A 17,566-nucleotide genomic window follows, 5' to 3' on the forward strand; every position below is an offset into this window, starting at 1 on the left:
GGGAACGATCTCAGCCTTCCCGGGATGTCACCCTTCGTTAGGTCAGGGTGTTAATGGCATAGCTGAGAGTGCAGCCTAGAGCTCTGCAGTGGGAGTCCTGCTCTGTGCTCATGCTGGTGGAGATGTGATGGGAGCTGCTCCCCATATTCCAGGACCTGACTCCCATGCCAGGAGGGGTGCACAGCACTGAGGTTCCCAGGTGGATATTTACTGGCATTTTCTGGTCACCGAGCTTGCTTTCTAACGTGTCACCTTCTCTGCAGTTGTCCTACTGGATTCAAAGGAATCGCAGGCGGAGCTGGGCTGGACCTCGCACCCATCCAACGGGGTAAGTGCAGAGCTGGGGCTGCCTTTTGGTGCTGGGTATTGCAAGTCCTGCAGTGTGAGCATCCTGCTCACGTGGAGCTGGTGGAGGGGGCTGACAGCCACGGGGTCACCTCGAGCTGGGGGTGTACAGGCATGAGCTGTTGTGTTAGTCAGCACCAGGCGCACTGGGGAGCAGAGCAAGGGTTATGGGAGCAGTGTGGTCAGTGTGGAATGCCCCCTCCAAATGAATTTTACACTCCTGTGGTAAGCAAATAAATAGCAGCAAGTTAAAGCTTTGTGTTGTAGCACGAGCTCTGGAGGATCAGCTCGGCTCTTGCAGGAAGGCTGTGGCTGGGGTGGGATCATCAGCCCAGCATCACGTAGGGTTTGTTTGGTTCAGGTCCAGGGTCAGCCTATAACCGTGTTCAAGAGAACATGTTGGGAAACTCGGGAGTTGTGTTGCCTGTATCTGTGGGTTCATTTTCCAGCATGGAAGCAAAGTGTTCAGAGGGAGTAGTGCTAGATCGTGGAGTCATCTGTGTTGGCCAGCTGTTAGTCTGATGAAGAAACACTATTTTGGGTGGTTTTGGCAATCTTGCATAAGTTTACACCCAGAAAGAATTGCTTTGGGAGGTTGCCAGGTCATCCTTAAGGATGTGAGGGTGGAATCATCATTTCACTGATCAGAATCTCTGCTGGGAACTTTGGGGAAATACCATTTCATTTGTAGTCAGAGGGTTTGTCCTGTCCCAGCTAAAACTTCCCCTGATGGAGAACCTGCTGCTACTGTTCACAAAGATATTTGTCCTCCTGTGATGGTGTGACTGGAGTCACATCTCCTTGGCCATCTTTGACTTCTCTAGATAGCCCAGCCCCACCTGGCTTTGTGCTGTGCAGATAGTCCTTCCTAGGGACAGCATCTAGGGGATAAAGTCTCTGGCTTCTCAGCAGATGATGTGTCACCTTTTAGAAGGTCCAATGCCAGTGCTCTTGTTCTAGGCGTGTCTCCATGTTTGTACTTCTGTAAGGAGCTCAAGTGTTAGGTGGTCCAGCAGCACCACTGTGCTCCTACAGCTTGAGGTTTTGGTGGCCTGAAGACTTGTATTGCCTATGATATAATGGGGTGTAGGTGGGGAGAGGCTTGTGGTGGTGGGTGTTTTTCTGCCTGGGCAGCTGGCTCATGGCAGCTCACACGCTGTTTAAAGCCCTTTGCCTTCTTTCCCCAGTGGGAAGAAATCAGCGGGGTGGATGAGCATTACAAGCCAATACGCACATACCAGGTCTGCAATGTCATGGAGCCAAACCAGAACAACTGGCTGCAGACGGGCTGGATTGCCCGGCGCGATGGCCAGAGGATCTTCATCGAGCTGAAGTTCACCTTGCGGGACTGCAACAGCATCCCTGGTGTGACAGGCACCTGCAAGGAGACTTTCAATCTGTACTATGTTGAGTCCGACTCCGACCTGGGCCGGAGCATCCATGAGAGCAAGCACACCAAGATCGACACCATCGCCGCTGATGAGAGCTTCACACAGGGGGACCTGGGTGAGCGGAAGATGAAGCTGAACACGGAGCTGAGGGAGATTGGGCACCTGAGCAAGAGAGGCTTCCACCTTGGCTTCCAGGACGTGGGTGCCTGTGTGGCGCTGGTCTCCGTGCGGGTCTATTACAAGAAGTGCCTGGCGACGGTGCAGAACCTGGCCATGTTCCCAGACACGGTGGCAGAGACGGCGTTTGCCACTCTGGTGGAAGTGAAGGGCACTTGTGTTGCTCATGCCCAAGTGGATGTGGATAATCCGCCCCGGATGCACTGCAGCGCTGAGGGCGAGTGGCTGGTCCCCATCGGGAAGTGCACGTGTGGTCCTGGCTTTGAGGAGAAGGACGGGGGATGCAGAGGTAAAAGTGGCTGTTGGTGTCCTCTGGCAGCCTTTCTGTGTCAGTCCCTGTCGCTGCCAGACTGCTCCAGTGCTGGAGCGCGGCTCAGACAAGTGGAATTGCCTTTTGTCAGCAGTATGGTTCTTTTAGCTGATTGCTGCTCCCAAGCTAATGGCCAGACCTTGATTTGAAGGGTGGCAATTGGGTAAATGGGGTGCGTTGCTGGTAGCTGCTCTGCAGCACGGTGCTGGCTGGGCAGGCGTGCCAAAGCTCTGGGTACCGTCAGGCATCTCCCATGGCTTTTTCTGTGACTATAAAATTAATCTAGAACATTAATATCCCCTTTGTCACGCTTTACACACGACTTAATAATTCAGTGACTTTATAGCTCTTGAGGTTACGTTTAATGACAGCTGTAAAAGTGGATATAACCTTTACATTAACAGGTCTCCCTCTAATGAGCCTGCTGCTGTGACCACTTTGATCTCACTTTCCAAGGCAGGGGAGAGCCAGGCATGGGATCAGCCCTGGGTGTGGGATCCTGGCTGCTGTGCTCCTCCTCTCAGTGTGAGGGAGCCTCTGAAAGTACTGCTGAGGGGTGGCTGCCCCATCGCTGACACTGTTCAAGCTCCTCCAGCTCCAACCCCTGCCATGGGCAGGGACCCCTTCCACTGGAGCAGCTGCTCCAAGCCCTGTGTCCAACCTGGCCTTGAGCACTGCCAGGGATGGGGCAGCCACAATTTGTCACCTGGTAGAAAACAGATGGAGAGGAAAATGGGCTATAAATAAGTCCCAAACAGGCACAGCTCTGCCGTGTTGGAGGTGTGCGGTACCGCAGGAGAGTGAGCTTTTCCTGAGGGATCCAGTCTGCCCTTCAGGAGCTACTTGAAGCATTCCAGGTTTAAACCGTGCCAGCTCTGCCGCCTCCCTCCGGGAGGTGGGAATCCTTTCCCAGTGCTCCAGGTAGTGCCTGTTTGCTCAGTGCCCTCCTTTCAGGCGACCTTATGAAAACGATGGGATTGAAATCTCAGCACTGCTCATTGCTTCAGTGGCTGCGTGGCAGCTCGCCATGCTTTCCCCATCTGTTTGGAGTGGGAATTTACATAGTGAGTCCCAGCAGGCTTTTGCTAATGTTTCAGGTTTCTCTGTGTTGAGTTTAAATAATTCATATTCTCTAAGGAAAAATATTTGAAGTAATTCAATGGCTATAATGAAGTTTTCCCCCCTTTCCCAGGAAGCAGGTCATTAGTCACTCTGCGGAGCAGCATTTGATGCCTGGGCAAATAAGTTTTGTAGGGTTGAAAGTTCTGTGCTTGGTTTTGGAGGCCTGCATTAGCATAGAGCAAAGTGAGGAGCTTTGTAAGGCTTCTGATGGAAGCATCAAGGGCTGTGGAAATTCTTCAAGGACAAAAGCCCTTGAGCTGGAGGCTGGTAAATACGGTGGGAGTTTGGGGGTGTTAAAGCAGTGAATCTGGCTGTGCTCTGGTGGTGATGGTGGCTTTGGATGGTGCGAGTCCACTGGCTCCTCCTTGCCTGTGAAGCTGCTTGGCCACCGTCTCTGTCGCAGCCATGAGGGGTTGGACCAATGGGTTCATTCAAGGGCCAGATGCTTTGGGAGGCAGGGCTGACCCTCACCGGTGCCAGGGATGCCTGGTGGTTCTCCAGGCTGCCTTTGGTGCTGCTTCCCAGCTCCTGCTCCTCTCCCTTCTCCTTTGCTCTTCTCCTAGGACTTTCTGGCTGCCCCTACAGGGTGGGTGTCTGAAAGCAGTTGCTTGTTCACCCCCTTGCCTGCCGGGGTGGCTCCATGTCCAGTGATCCTACAGGGCCTGGCTGTGAGCTGGATCCAGAATGGATCCAGCTTGGTGCTTAGGGCCAAGTGTGTGGCTTCTGTGCAGCAAGAAGGAGCTTTATTCCTTTATTTGCCACAGACCTGGTGAAGCTGCTGGAGCTCAGTCACAAAGCTGGTGGCCCCATAACTGTGATTTAAGTGCTGAAATCATCCTGCCGCTGAGAGAACATTTGTATCCTCACACTGAAATCAGGAGATGAGAGAAGACTAATAGGATTTACGGCCCTGCTAATGACTGCTGCAAGAAAGCTGAGCCTTATTGCTGTCCATCTTCCTCTATGGCACCACTCCTCTGAAGAAGCCTCAGTGTACCTGCCAGGCTTCCGTGGGTTTCAGATGAATCATTCTGGGGCTGGTTGAGATGCAGCCATCTCCAGGGGGGCACCGAGCAGCTTCAGCATCTGCTTCACGTCTCCCCTCAAATAAGAGGAGAGCTTCTGGCACAGTAAATACATTTGGGCTGCCTTTTATGGCTGATGTCTGTCTATGGCCAGATGCTGGCCTGTGCTTACCCTGATCTTAACACCCAAACCTGTTTCCAGCAGATGCACAGCAGGCAAGTGTGAAGTCCTGTTGCACTGGGGATGATCACCTGCCCATCCCTAGTTTGTTTTCAGGAGGCTTCTTAGCACTTAGGTCTTCTTACTCTTAATTTCACCAGGCAGGAGCTGTGGCCCCTTCCTGCCATTTACTTTGTGGTGCCTTGCAATAGCTTTTGTGTAAATGAAACAGTGATGGGGAGGATCTGCCTGACATTTGCGGTGAAGTTGTCTCTTTCTGCTTCATCTTTTCCATCCAATCCCTTGTAATATCTGCAAGGAGAATTTCAACAAAGCCCAAGGTTAATATTTACCAGCCAGATTTGCTGCAAATGAGACAACTTCAACCAGACGTTGCATTAATATGATGGAGACCAGGTTCCAGAAATAGCTGTCAGCCACTCTTCTTTGACAGCAACGTAAATTTGTGCTCGAGAGAAGTTTCCTTCTTGATTTATTCCCCTCCACTTCTGACAGCAGTGGTGAGAGCTGGCTCAGTGCTGCTGTTGTGCTGGGCAATGCACTGCTTCCAACACTGGCATCGCCCATGCAGGGCATCCTGGCACTGCACTTGTTCCAATAGGTGATTGTTTCGTGGCTGCATCTCTTGCCTACACAGGAAGGATGCCAGTTTTAGGGATGAAATAGTCTCTAGTGCTTGGGCAAGAGTTTTAAACAACGTTTTGAACAGAGCTCAAGAGGGATGTGGAGCTGTTGGAGAGAGTCCAGTGGATGCTGTGAGGTTCTGGAGCCAGGCTGAGAGAGCTGGGCTAGGTCAGCCTGGACAAGAGAAGGCTCCTGAAGGGGAGACCTGAGAGCAGCTCCAGTGCCTAAAGGGGCTGCAGGAAACCTGGAGAGGGGCTTGGGACAAGGGCCTGTAGGGACAGGCCAAGGGGAATGGCTTGAACCTGCCTGAGGGGAGACTGAGCTGAGCTCTGAGGCAGAAGCTGTTCCCTGTGAGGGTGCTGAGGCGCTGGCACAGGGTGCCCAGAGCAGCTGTGGCTGCCCCATCCCTGGCAGTGCTCATGGCCAGGTTGGACACAGGGGCTTGGAGCAGCTGCTCCAGTGGAAGGGGTCCCTGCCCGTGGCAGGGGTTGGAGCTGGGGGAGCTTTAAGGTCCCTTCCAACCGAAACCACTCTAGGATGCTATGATTCAGCTGTACAGGCTGCTGGCCCATCTTGTCTAGGTCATGCTTTACCTGGACAGGTTGGAACAGGTGATCCTTGGGGTCCTTTCCAACCTGGGATTCCATAATTCCATGATTCTGTGATTCATTCTAATTTAAATTATGGGTATCATCTAGTTGCATGCCCCTGCCATAGGCATGTATCCCTTCCACTAGACCTGGTTTCAGTCTGTATTGGGCTCATCCCTGTAATGTCTGTGTATAGAACTTCAGAGCTTTACAAGGCAAGCTGGCGTGGCTGCTGCTCTGGAAACACAGGGGTAAGATGAAAGGCACAAGTCACACTAATGAGAAGGAAGCAGTCTTTGCTAATGGGAACTGCTTGTGGTATTGGATGTAGTGCACGCTTGACACTGCATTAGGCAAGAAATGGCTTTTCTGATCTACTGTGGGATTCATCAGTGATCTGCTGAAAAATGAGGGACACCAGCCTGCAAGTTCTCTGTGCTCATCAGCCTGAGCTCCCTTATTAATGGCTGCAACCGGGTGATGACTCTAACACTGTGTGTAGTGTAATTATGCTTTATGGCAGCCTATAATTGTTTCTGTTAATGAGGAGACAAGCTTTGCAACAGCTCAGTCTGGGTTCTGTGGTGCCTTTTTGCTGCTGCTCTTTCCCTAACCCATTTTTGGCCTCACCCCCTGGTGGTTCCATACAGGACTGGCCCATGCAGAGGGCAGGCTGCTTCTGCTGCTGTGGCTGGGCTCTTGGGTGTTGTATGCCTCCTCTGGATCACTTTATCCTTCTCTCAAAGCCCTCCAGTGATGCCTTTGCTGCCTGCCTGGGTTTATGTCTAACACAAATCGCCCTTGCAGTCGCTTAAGCTTATAACTTCTTGTCCTAGCGCCAGTGAGCAGTGAGAACGCTTCTCTCATAGCAGATTGTGCCTTGCTACAGATCTCAGGCATGTCAATAACATCTTTCCTGTGCTTGGTTTCTTGGATAATAGGGGAAGAAACTGATAAGCAAAGCTTTTGAGAAGATCATCCTGCCTGGTGTGAGTACCGGGTTTGAGGACAAAAAAGCACAGCTGTAAATAGTGTGAAATAGTTTCTTCATTGCTGCCAGCTATTACTTGGCTTACACTTGGTCAACACTTTGAGCAGATTTAAAAGGAAGTCCTTGAGTTTTGTTTTCCAAAGGGAAGGGCTGCAATAGAGAAAGCCCTTGCTTTTAAAAACACCCGTCTTCCCATCTGTGTCCTGTTGTACCTCCCCTTTTAGAGCTTCCCTTGTTGCTTCTCAACATCATAAGCTGAATGTGGGGAGAAAGCTCACACTGGTGTGGGACCCATTTGTTTTACACTCATCCATGGACTCATCATCCATTCATTTTACACTCATCCATTGATTCATCCCTCATTCATCTTACTTTCATCATAGATTGCCCTGATGAGTGCCTTTGCCTGGCTGTGGTACCCGATGGCAGCATTTGTCTCTTCTTTGGGAGAGGGAAATCAACAGATCCATTCATGTGTCTGCATTGAGAGATGCAGGTAGAGAGGGGTTTGTGCTAAAAGCAGGAGCCCCATTCTGCTTTGGCAAAGGAGCATGTGCTTGGGCTGACTTTCTGCTTTGGAAGCCACCAGTGCAGGGGTTGGGTGTGCAGGGGGCTGTGGGCAGCAGCAGTGCATGGCAGCACCCTCCTGCCTGCACCAGGCTGTGCTGGTGCCTTTCCTCTGCCACTGAATTTGCAGACATCAGCTTTAAAAGCAGAAAAACAGGAGCCCCAAAGCAGTGGCCTGGCCCTGAGAGCTCCTGACATCATCTTTCTCTTAATGACAGCAAGCTCTGAGCGAGGCTGCTGTCCTTGCAAGTCTCAAGGGCTGTGCGGCTTGCCTTGCGCATCAGCAGCTAGCTGCTGTGAGGGTACAGCAGGCAGTGATGCTCCTGCTTGGGGCTTGGTGGATGTGAGAAGGAAAGCATCCGAAGACCAGATGAGGTTTGCTGAGCAGGCTGTCTCCTTCTGGAAGATGCTTTTGGGAGCTGTGTGTGTGTTCTGTATGGCCAGGGCTTGCTTTTGCTGGGCAAAAGGTTGGGGCAGGAGTGGGAAATGGTATTGGTGAGATGCTTTCCTCTGTGTTGCATGTGTCCCATCAAGGCATTGTGTTACTACAGTGTCCTTAGGTAGAAAATAAATAGTTCAATTGAAAGTTAGAGAAATGTAGACAATTAAATGACAGCATTTTGTCAGTTAGTGGGAAGATACCTCCTGAAGCCCGAGGTCTGCTTTCCTGTTTAAATACAAAAAGTAATGGATCCAAATGTGCAGTGCCTGGGGCTTTTGATTTGTTTCATCTTTTATAGGTTAGCTTACAAACCTGTATGTGCTTCTGGAGTTTATTTTATCCTCTGAGTGATGCTTGAGTATTATGCATAACAAGTTTATTTTTCCTCCTGGGATTCTCTAAGTTGCACAAAGCACCAGCTTTTACTTTCATCACTGATGCATCCCACAGACAGGCACAGCAGGGCCAGTGCTGATGTACAGGTTGAGCAGCACTTGTCGGGGCTGGAGCCAGGCATGCTGTGGCTTCATGGGGTACCTGTGGGGTGGGATAGGGGCTGTGGGGGTAAATCCATGCCTGTTGCTGAAGGAATAATCCAAGAGGAAATTCATACTTCAATTTGCCTTCTGAATTATGGTTTGGCTTTCTCCTCTTGCATCTATGTTCTAGTAGGATGTGTCTGGAGCACCTTTGTGACCCTGGGCAGGGTGACAATTGGAAGGCATAGAGAGCTTTGTGCTGAATGAATTTGGAGCATCCACCTCCATCCATCCATTAGCAGCAGCTTCTGTGATAGCTGTGATGTCTCCTGATAGATGCTGCTTTCCATCAGTCATACCTATGAACCCCCCTTGTAAAATATGCTTTCTCTTCAGTCTTTTTTTTGGAGTAATGATCAAGCTTGGAGATATTTATTATTTGGGATCCCATATTATATTGCTGCTTTACAGTGTGTCTGCAATAATTATGGCTATGGAAATTGTGGCAGAGCCAGACACAAATTACTCGATGACATTTAATTTTAGAGCAAACTACTCAGAAAATTACAAGAAGCCCAATTCATTTGCCAGATTCTTGTCAGACTTCAGGTTATAGATACCTGCCTGCTGGATGGATATGCATGCATGCTAGATGGACATGGCTATTGTGCTGGAATACAGGGGAAGCACCTTTTGCCTGAGGCTGAGTTTGGGTGATGGGATGCACTTGGCAGGACCAGGTGTATTGGGGATGCAGGTCAGTCACTCCTTCACAGGGAATCATTCTGGGAGCTGGAAGAGACACCAGTAAATTGCAGTTGGCTCAGTGGCTGTGCCTGCTCTAGTGTGTCCTTGAGGAACATTCCAGCATAAATAGCCATGAGGTTCTGCCATAGCACTGAATTCAAGCAGATGTATTCTTTTATACATTTCAAGATTGTCTTAATATTCTTGGGTATTTAATTTGCTTTTGAGCTAAATCAGTGAATTTAATTTTCAGCTATTAAGAGCTCATTGTTGGAGATGCACAAAGATTTAGCCTCTGGACGTAGGTTTTCATTTCAATGCTCTTCAAATCATTTAACAAGGGCAAAAATGATAGAGGGACATTGTCCTAAAGGTTTTGGAGATGTTGGGAATGTGCTGAACTGTTGGCTGCTAAGGAATGTTATCAAAACCCAATTATTGAAACTAAAAGAGAAGTTAGAGGACAAGATGCTGTTGGTTTTGCTCAAGTGGTGCAGCCTAAAATGCCCATCCTGGCAGGCAAGGAACCAAGGTAGGAAGAGCTGGAGACCTGATCCAGTGCTTGTATTGATCGCTCCTTTGCACTGACTTTGTCCCTCTTGCTCGGGCGCGGCGATTGGACACGATTTCTTTCCCTTGCTCGCCGTGGGGCTCTGTAACAGCATCGCTCTCTGCCTGCAAAGTATTGATTACAGCTTTTGCAATAAGACAAGGCAAGATTGCAAAGCCAGCGTGGAAAGGGAAGACAGGAGCCTCTCTATTACCCAAGGACATTTGTTGACGAGGCTCTTTGACCAGCTCAATACACCACTGACACTGTATTTTGTCGGTGTGTTTTGTACAAGGTGCCCTGTCTGGTTTTGGGCAACTTGTCCTTGTCCATAGACATTCCCTGCCAGCTGCCCTTCCAGGATATCCGTCCCAGTGCTGACCTTTCTGTTCCTCCTTGGGCCTGCTGCCCTGTCCCTCCTCACGCAGTGCTGGCATGAAGCACCTCTCCTTTTAGGCGTTGATGAAATGTTTGGAACGTAATAAATAGTGACTTGCTTGGCTTGGTAATGGAATTAAGATAGATGGAGGCTGGATGTGCCAGCCTGGTCTGGGGAGGGGTCAGCAGCAGCAATAGCTCCCGAGAGACACATTGAGAACAACTTCATATTTTATAGGACTGATGATAACAGTGAGTTTGCAGGGACATGAGAAATGGATGTCGATGCAGTGCGTGGCGTGTGCACCTTTAGTGTGCCTCAAGGTATGTTAATGACAGGCACATACGCATCTATTCTCTGTGCTGCTGGGGTAAGATGGGCACTGGTGTGCCAATATCTCAAGTATGGGCTGTGTGTTGGAAGGAAGGACCCCAGGGGTGGGGTGAGTGGGAAGGGGGATGCTCTGCATCCTGCCTGTGTTGGGCAGAGGACAGGACAGACCTGCCTGTAGGGAATGGTAGGTTCCAGTTTGGACATAGATAGGATCCTCATAATGATGTAGACCTTTGTCTTGTGTGTTTTCCCCCCATCCTATTCTGATGGTTGCAATGGCATGTTTGACCATTGCTAGGTGAAGGTTGGATGCAAATCTAGAAGCTCAGTGCTCCAAGCCTGTCCTTTGCCAGGAGGGACACTGTGGCTGTGCTGGGGTGCCTTGACCCATGGGTGCTGCAATGGTTCTCGCTGCAGCATGCCCCTTAGTGTGGCTGTTAGTTTCCCTGGGCCGCTGCCTTTCCTAACCAGTGTTTTTACGAATGCCTACTTCAGCAGAGCAAATTAACACACATTAAAAGCAGATGAACTTTGTCAAATACAATTCCATGACAAAAAATGGCAAGGAATTGATTTTGGAAGACAACCGAGTTGTAGTGTTAATTATAAATGACTGTATAGGCGTTCAGAGTGAAACTGCAGGCGTTATTGATTCACGCTGGCACGCACGCGGCTCTCCTGCTAGCTGCAGGAGTTCAGCAACATGGGGAAGCTCAATAGTGCTAACGCAGGCAGTGTCCTTCATGGGGTTGTTTTCCTGCCTTCAAAGCTATCTGTGAAGTTTGTGGGTCAAGAAGCTGACCTGAGACAGTTTGAGGAGGGGAAAAGCAAGGCAGAACCCATCAGAAGCATGGAAAGTAGAAGCAGAGGGGGTTGAAAGGAAACCAACAACCTCTGATACGAAGAAAATGATACCAGACAACAAGGAGGCATGAGTGTGGCTACGAGAGCAAATGCCTTCCACAGCCATGGAGGGGTTTGTCCTGCTGGTACCTTGAGGAGGAGATCCAAGGCTTTGGTCTTTATCAGACACCGATGCTGGTGTGAGTGTGCTCATGCACTTGTGGCTGTGCTGTGTGCCCCTTCCTATCCCCTCCACCCTGCAGCATGGTCACTGCTGGACCCTTGACCCATATAACTCATTTTTTCCAGCTATGAGATGGCAGGAAGTATGTTTGATCAGTTTTGCCTGATTTTCTATTAACATTAATGTGAAGTTGTCTGAGTTAAGTAGCTTTATCCCTAAATCTGTGACACAAAGCAATTTCAGCCTAGTATTTAATCTTCCATCTGTGCTCATTCTCTTAATATTTCATGCTAAGCTTCAGTATTTACTTAGGTCTCAGCCCTTTCCTCTCTGCAAAGTGATGAACTTTTTAATTAGAAGAGTCTTGTGTAAGCTGCAGGAAATGGGGTTTTGGTTTTACTGCACCCTGCGATGCTTCTGGAGCAGTGTTGCTGCAGACCAGGCCAGGCTGGATGGGGCAACCTGGTCTAGTGGAAGCTGTCCGTGCCCATGACAAGGGGTTGGAACTTTAAGGTCCTTTCAACATCATGTATGGTTGTAGGAAAATCCCATTGGACTCATTTGCCCTTGACATCTGCAGCATCTCCCCAAAATGCAGCCCATGATCCCCAGGTGAGAGGGTGGCAGAGGGGAAATATCCTTTCAACCTGGGACAGCACCTTGGCTTTTCCCCCCTCTGTCTGCTCCTTTAGGGAATGTTGTCTTTTCTCTGGGAGGCGAGTTGCTACCAATACAATTGCAGCCTGATATGCTACTTGGGTCTTCTCTTGGGAAGATTGTATGTAGAAGCTGTGGATCTATGGGGACAGGGATGCTCTATGGATGGAAATTTTGCATTGAGCTGAACTGTTCCATGGGAGAACAGCAGCAGGAGCAGCACCTAGCCAAAAGGCTGCGGGAATAGGATTCAGTTTGCTCTAATTTGGTTAAAAGCCATTCTTTTCCTTGCCTATGTGTAAGCCAATATGCAGAGCAAAGCTGTGGATCCTTAAGGGCCAGCTCCTGTCTAGTTGTGCTGTCAATGTGCTAGCTGCACTTCCAGAGACCCAAGTCCTGTTCTTGGTCCTATTTGTCTTGGATGACTTTGTGCAAATCATGTGGTTGTTCTGTCCCAGTTTCCTGCTTGTCAGTGGGGTTAATGCTTCCTAAAGAAAACTTAGGTTAACTTAATTGCTGAAGAAGCCCATCACTGCACCAGCTGACTGTCAAGTGCACAAGGTAAAGGCTGCTGACCAGCTGGTGGATACTGCCAGAGTGATGGATAACTTCATTTTGCTGCTGCATGCAAAATCTTGGCCATGCTTCACTTGAACAGTGAACTATGATCAACCCTGGTGCTTACACAGCCTGTGTCCTGCAGGCGGGCTGTCCTACTTGGTGCTCTTAGTGAGTCACTTGCAATCTCTGTTCATCCATTAACAAGACAAAGCTGTGCAAGCTCCTGGTGCCCTTTTTGCTCTTTAATCAGGCACTTTTTAAGGCAAAACTTGAACACGCAGCTCACTGTGGCTTAGGAAATGTTGAGAACCTTGCTGGTGAAGGAGAAGGGTTCTGCCTAGGAGCCACTGGATGGAAGATCTGGTTGGCAGGCTTCATGGGGCTGTGATTTAGATGTCTGAACTGCTGGGGAGGGCAAACCAAAGCTGTCCCATGCCAGCTGAGTAGGAAACCATGCATTTTGCATCTCTGCATCCTCGATTGCCCTTGCTCTCCCTATGGCACAGACTGGGCATGAAAGAGGACGTTGCCTTCTCTTGATAGAGCCATCTGCTCTTGTCTGAGGAGCTGTGCTGGATGAGTTGGTAAGAGAAAACCTTTCCCATGGGTGCATCGTGCCAGGTAATCTGCCAAGCTGCAGCACAGATCAGTGCTGCTTGTTCTGCTGCTGGTTTGCTCATGTGTGCATACAGTGTTCTATCAAGGAGGGAATACGTGCTCTCTTTGTCAGTGAAACGAATAAGGCATGCCTGGTGAACAGGGAGTAGCTTGTGTGGGCAGAAATGATGGAGCTGGAGAGAGGCAATTAATCTGTCTGACCCATCCTGCTGCTTCTCTTTGGCTCGAGGAGAATGGCTTCTTGAATTTTATTATTTAATAATTAAGTTGCAGTAGTAGCAGAGGACGAGAAACAGGCTAGAAAATAGCATGGGGGGGGGGGGGGAAGAAAAGAGGGTTTCATTGTATAAACTGATGGCCTGATCTCTTGCGAGCTGTCACGTACCCACTGCAGAAATGAGCACTGTGAAATCACAGGGACACTGAAACCAGCTGGGGACCAAGAAAAACACTTGTAGGATGAGGTGGAGAGGGTGGGAGTTTATCTGAGAAAAGAAACGGAGATGCACACATGATGCATCACATGTGCCCGGGTGCTTTTGTTCTCCCCAAGTGTAAGATGCAGACAAGCAAGGAACAGAGTTAAGAGCAAACCCACTGGCTCCTCGTGGGATGTGCTCGTGCGGGGTCGTGGTGCCTGTGTTTATGGGAACTGCAGCTTGAGGTGTTTTGTACAGTTATTAACTCACCTCCTGACAGACACTGCTGTAAACTTCTAGCTCTTAGAAAACACTGAGGAACAGCTCCGAAGAGCCTTCTGATTGAAGATGTTCCATTTCCCACGGTGAGATGCCACACTTACGTGGCTGTCAGGCTCACCTTTAAATCCAAGGAATGGCAGCTCTGTGCTCAGGCTTTAGTGCCCAGGTCCCATCCAGTTTGTAAACAGGATTGATCTGTTGTGTTCTGCCTACAAAGGATGCACGCAGGCATCGCACACCAGCGTTGAGGCTTTGATGCATGGATGAGATGTGCTGCTCCCTGCGGGGAGGGTGAGCAGGAGCTGGAGCTGCAGCAGTTACATGCAGCACTGGAGCCCATGAGCCCCTTCCCATCCTGGCCAGGGTGCTCATCTCCCCATGGCCTCCAGCTACTGGAAAAAGGTTGGTTCTGAGCCTCGGCTCTTGAATCTCTTGGGTCACAACTGCAGAACTAGAAGGAAATGTTTGAGGAATCACAGAATCCCAGCCTGGTTTGGGTTGAAGGGACCTTAAAGCTCCTCCAGCTCCAACCCCTGCCATGGGCAGGGACCCCTTCCACTGGAGCAGCTGCTCCAAGCCCCTGTGTCCAACCTGGCCTTGAGCACTGCCAGGGATGGGGCAGCCACAGCTTCTCTGGGCACCCTGTGCCAGCGCCTCAGCACCCTCACAGGGAACAGCTTCTGCTTAATATCTAATTCAAATCAACCTCAGATACAGGGAAGTCTCAGTTTGTTACTTGGGCATAGCTGGAATGGGCCTGAGGAGCCCAAATCTGCTTCCCACAAGCTTTGCTTGCACTGGGTGACAACAGCACAGGATCTTGTCTGGCGAAAGCAGCTCTTGTAATGTTGTGTCTCTTATGGATGAAAAGGAAAAGGAAAAGACTGCTGTGTGTGGCTGCTCCAGCTCTGCCAAGCTGCTGTCATCTGCCAGCAGCCAGGGGATGAAGGGACCATTGGGAGTACAAACCTCAGCCACGGTGCTGTGGTCCCTCCCTGTGTGTGACTGCACTGAGATCCAAGGGGCTCTGTGGTAGGTGGAATAACCTCCCCTTAAATGCTTCCATCTCTCTGTGCTGTGCCTGGTGCTTTGTCCTCAGCTCACGGCTGTAGCTGCCAGTTTTATATCATGCTAAAAGTTAATGAACTGGAGTGCACCGGCATCATCTGCTTGGAAAGGAAGAGTCTCAGCAGCCAGCTCCTTAAAGATGATAAGAGAGGGACTGTGTGAGTGGAGCTGCTCATCGAGGAGCTTTACAAGTGATTAAGTTTAAGCATCCCAGGAGCTGATGAAGGGGTAGGAGACAGCAGCAGCACAGCAAGAGGATGCAGAAGCCAAGCAAAACACGAGATCCAGCTGAGCCGAACTCCTGCCAGCCCCTGCACCAGCTCCAGTCCCTGGTGCTGGGGCCACCAGCGATGCCAGACACACACACACACAAAAGGCCGTTTCCTTTTCAGATGTTTTAAGGTCAAACTGAAGCTGCTGTCAGCTCCTTTATGGAGCTTTGCAGCCTGTTTTTGTTGGGTTTGTAAAGTGGAAAGTCTTTCATGCAGCTTCTGGGTGTCCTAGCAGGGGGATTGCTTGGAGGCTGTGTGCTTACTTGTAGTAAAGATCAAGCAACTCCTTGTCCAGTGTGCGAGTTGTTTGTCTATCAAAGATGCTTTTCAAAGGGAAGCTTGGGTCTGTCCTGTTCAAGCAGATTGATCCTGCTGCTGGTTAACTCCAGCACATACCTGCCTGCCAGCAGTGACTGTATAATGCACAGTGATAAAGCTGTAGCTGCTGCTGACGTGGCCTCATGACTTGGGTTTGTGTATGGAGCTCTAATGACGGATGAGGTCTCCAAGTTCTCCCTTTTCAATATTCCTCTCCTTTTGGGGCAGTTCCTGAGTCTTGCTGTGCCTCTGGTGTCATTTCTGCTTTGCTCACCTGACACTTAAACCCAGAGCTGTCTGTTTTCCATGTCCCGCATCTTTCTGCAGCCACCTCATCCCCCACATCCCTCCAGAGCCTCCAGCTCCCGTCATCCCTTGCCCCAGCTGACATCGGATCATTCCTCCAGCCTGGAGCTCAGTGCAGAGCTGCAGCATCCAAATGTCCCTTCTGGGTCAAACCAAAGGCACATCTCTCTTGGTGGCAGGGTCATGCAGAGGCGAAGGCTTGGGGGGTTGTATTTACTGGCCAGTGGTAGGTAAAGGATGTACGAGACTACAGGGAAATGCAGTCATCAAACGTGTCCCAAATTCACCTTGTGGTGTTCTTCCTTGTCCCATCCCTGGCAGTGTTCAAGGCCAGGTTGGACACAGGGGCTTGGAGCAGCTGCTCCAGTGGAAGGGGTCCCTGCCCGTGGCAGGGGTTGGAACTGGAGGAGCTTTAAGGTCCCTTCAACCCAAACCAATCTGGGATTCCATGATTCCCATAATTCTCTCTGTCTTTTCAGCTTGCCTCCCTGGATTCTACAAGCTTTCCCCCCGTCTCCCTGTCTGCTCTCCCTGCCCTGAGCACAGCTTTACCCATGAGGAAGCCTCCACGTTCTGTTCGTGTCAGAAGAACTACTCCAGGTCTCCATCAGACCCACCATCTGCCTCCTGCACACGTAGGTCTCACTGCAGCATCTCCTTGTAAAGCAAGGGAATAGGGATCCAGACTGTCCTGCAGCACAGAGCCAGGGGGATGCTGTCTGAGGCCCCATGCATGGGAGCTTCACCTGGGTATAGGGAGTCTGCACTGCTGCAGGGGGGGGATTTGGGGTCTGTGCCATACGGCTCACAGGCTGAGGCTGCAGGCTGGTGAGACAGACGTGAGGTCAGGCTTGTAGGCTCCCCAGTAAAACTCGAGTACAGTCATTTAGTCAATAGAGTTGACAGATTTTAATTAAATGGCCTCTAGTTAATTGGATTGGACTCCAGCTTCCCCAGTGATGGATGCTCTCCAATGATGAGAAACCCTCCAAGAGTGTCTGACGGGTGGTGGGGTCCCTGCAGCGGTGCTGTGCGAGCTGAACCTTGCTGTGCAGACACCTTCCTCTGGTGGGAAACCTCCCTTTGGTGTCCCCACCATCAGCGCATCCACATCCCTTTGCGCTACCTGGGACCACGCGCTCTTGTGGTACCCGAGGTGCCTCCACTGCAGCTCCCATAGGTTTGCCCTTCACCCTGGGGAAGCACTGACCTATCTGTGATGCTCTCCTGCTTCCAGGCCCACCCTCCGCCCCTCGGAACCTGGTGTACAGCCTGCGGCAGTCATCCCTGGTGCTGGAATGGAGCGCTCCCGCGGATGCGGGCGGCCGGAGCGACCTCACCTACAGCCTGTGGTGCGTGCGGTGCCCTGCGGCTGTGCGGGGCCGCTGTGAACAGTGCGGCAGCAGCGTGGGCTTCGTGCCGCAGCAGACGGGGCTGGTGGAGCGCACCGTGACCCTCGTCAACCTCCTGCCCCACGTCAACTACACCATCCGTGTGGCTGCACTCAACGGGGTCTCGGGGCTCAGCCCCCAGTATGCTGAGGTCAACGTCTCCACTGGCATTACAGGTAGGGATGTGACCCATTGGGGTGGTTGCACAGGGGAGGGTCAGGGTGGGTGGAAGGGAGAAGCTCTTCCCTGTGAGGGTGCTGAGGTGCTGGCACAGGGTGCCCAGAGAGGCTGTGGACCCTGTGCTGTCCATGTAACCCAATCAGTAAACTGCAATAGATTCGAGTCTGCTTTCAGGCAGGGACAGGCAGCGCTGCTCTTGTTCAAAACAAGAGGA

General features: G+C 50.7%; 1 protein-coding gene across 1 annotated transcript in view; it reads left to right on the forward strand.

The window, feature by feature from the left end:
- The first annotated feature begins 268 nt into the window (after positions 1–268).
- Positions 269–17,566, forward strand: part of EPHA10 (EPH receptor A10) — a 35,774-nt gene continuing 18,476 nt past the window's right edge. Inside the window, exons 1-4 of the mRNA XM_034069199.1 lie at positions 269–328; positions 1,533–2,202; positions 16,261–16,416; positions 17,019–17,348. Of these exons, the coding sequence (XP_033925090.1) occupies positions 1,599–2,202; positions 16,261–16,416; positions 17,019–17,348 (1,090 nt within the window). The 5' untranslated portion in view covers positions 269–328; positions 1,533–1,598. The remainder of the gene's footprint in view (positions 329–1,532; positions 2,203–16,260; positions 16,417–17,018; positions 17,349–17,566) is intronic.

Source organism: Melopsittacus undulatus, chromosome 14 (genome assembly GCF_012275295.1).
Source record: "Melopsittacus undulatus isolate bMelUnd1 chromosome 14, bMelUnd1.mat.Z, whole genome shotgun sequence".
Lineage (NCBI taxonomy): Eukaryota > Metazoa > Chordata > Aves > Psittaciformes > Psittaculidae > Melopsittacus > Melopsittacus undulatus.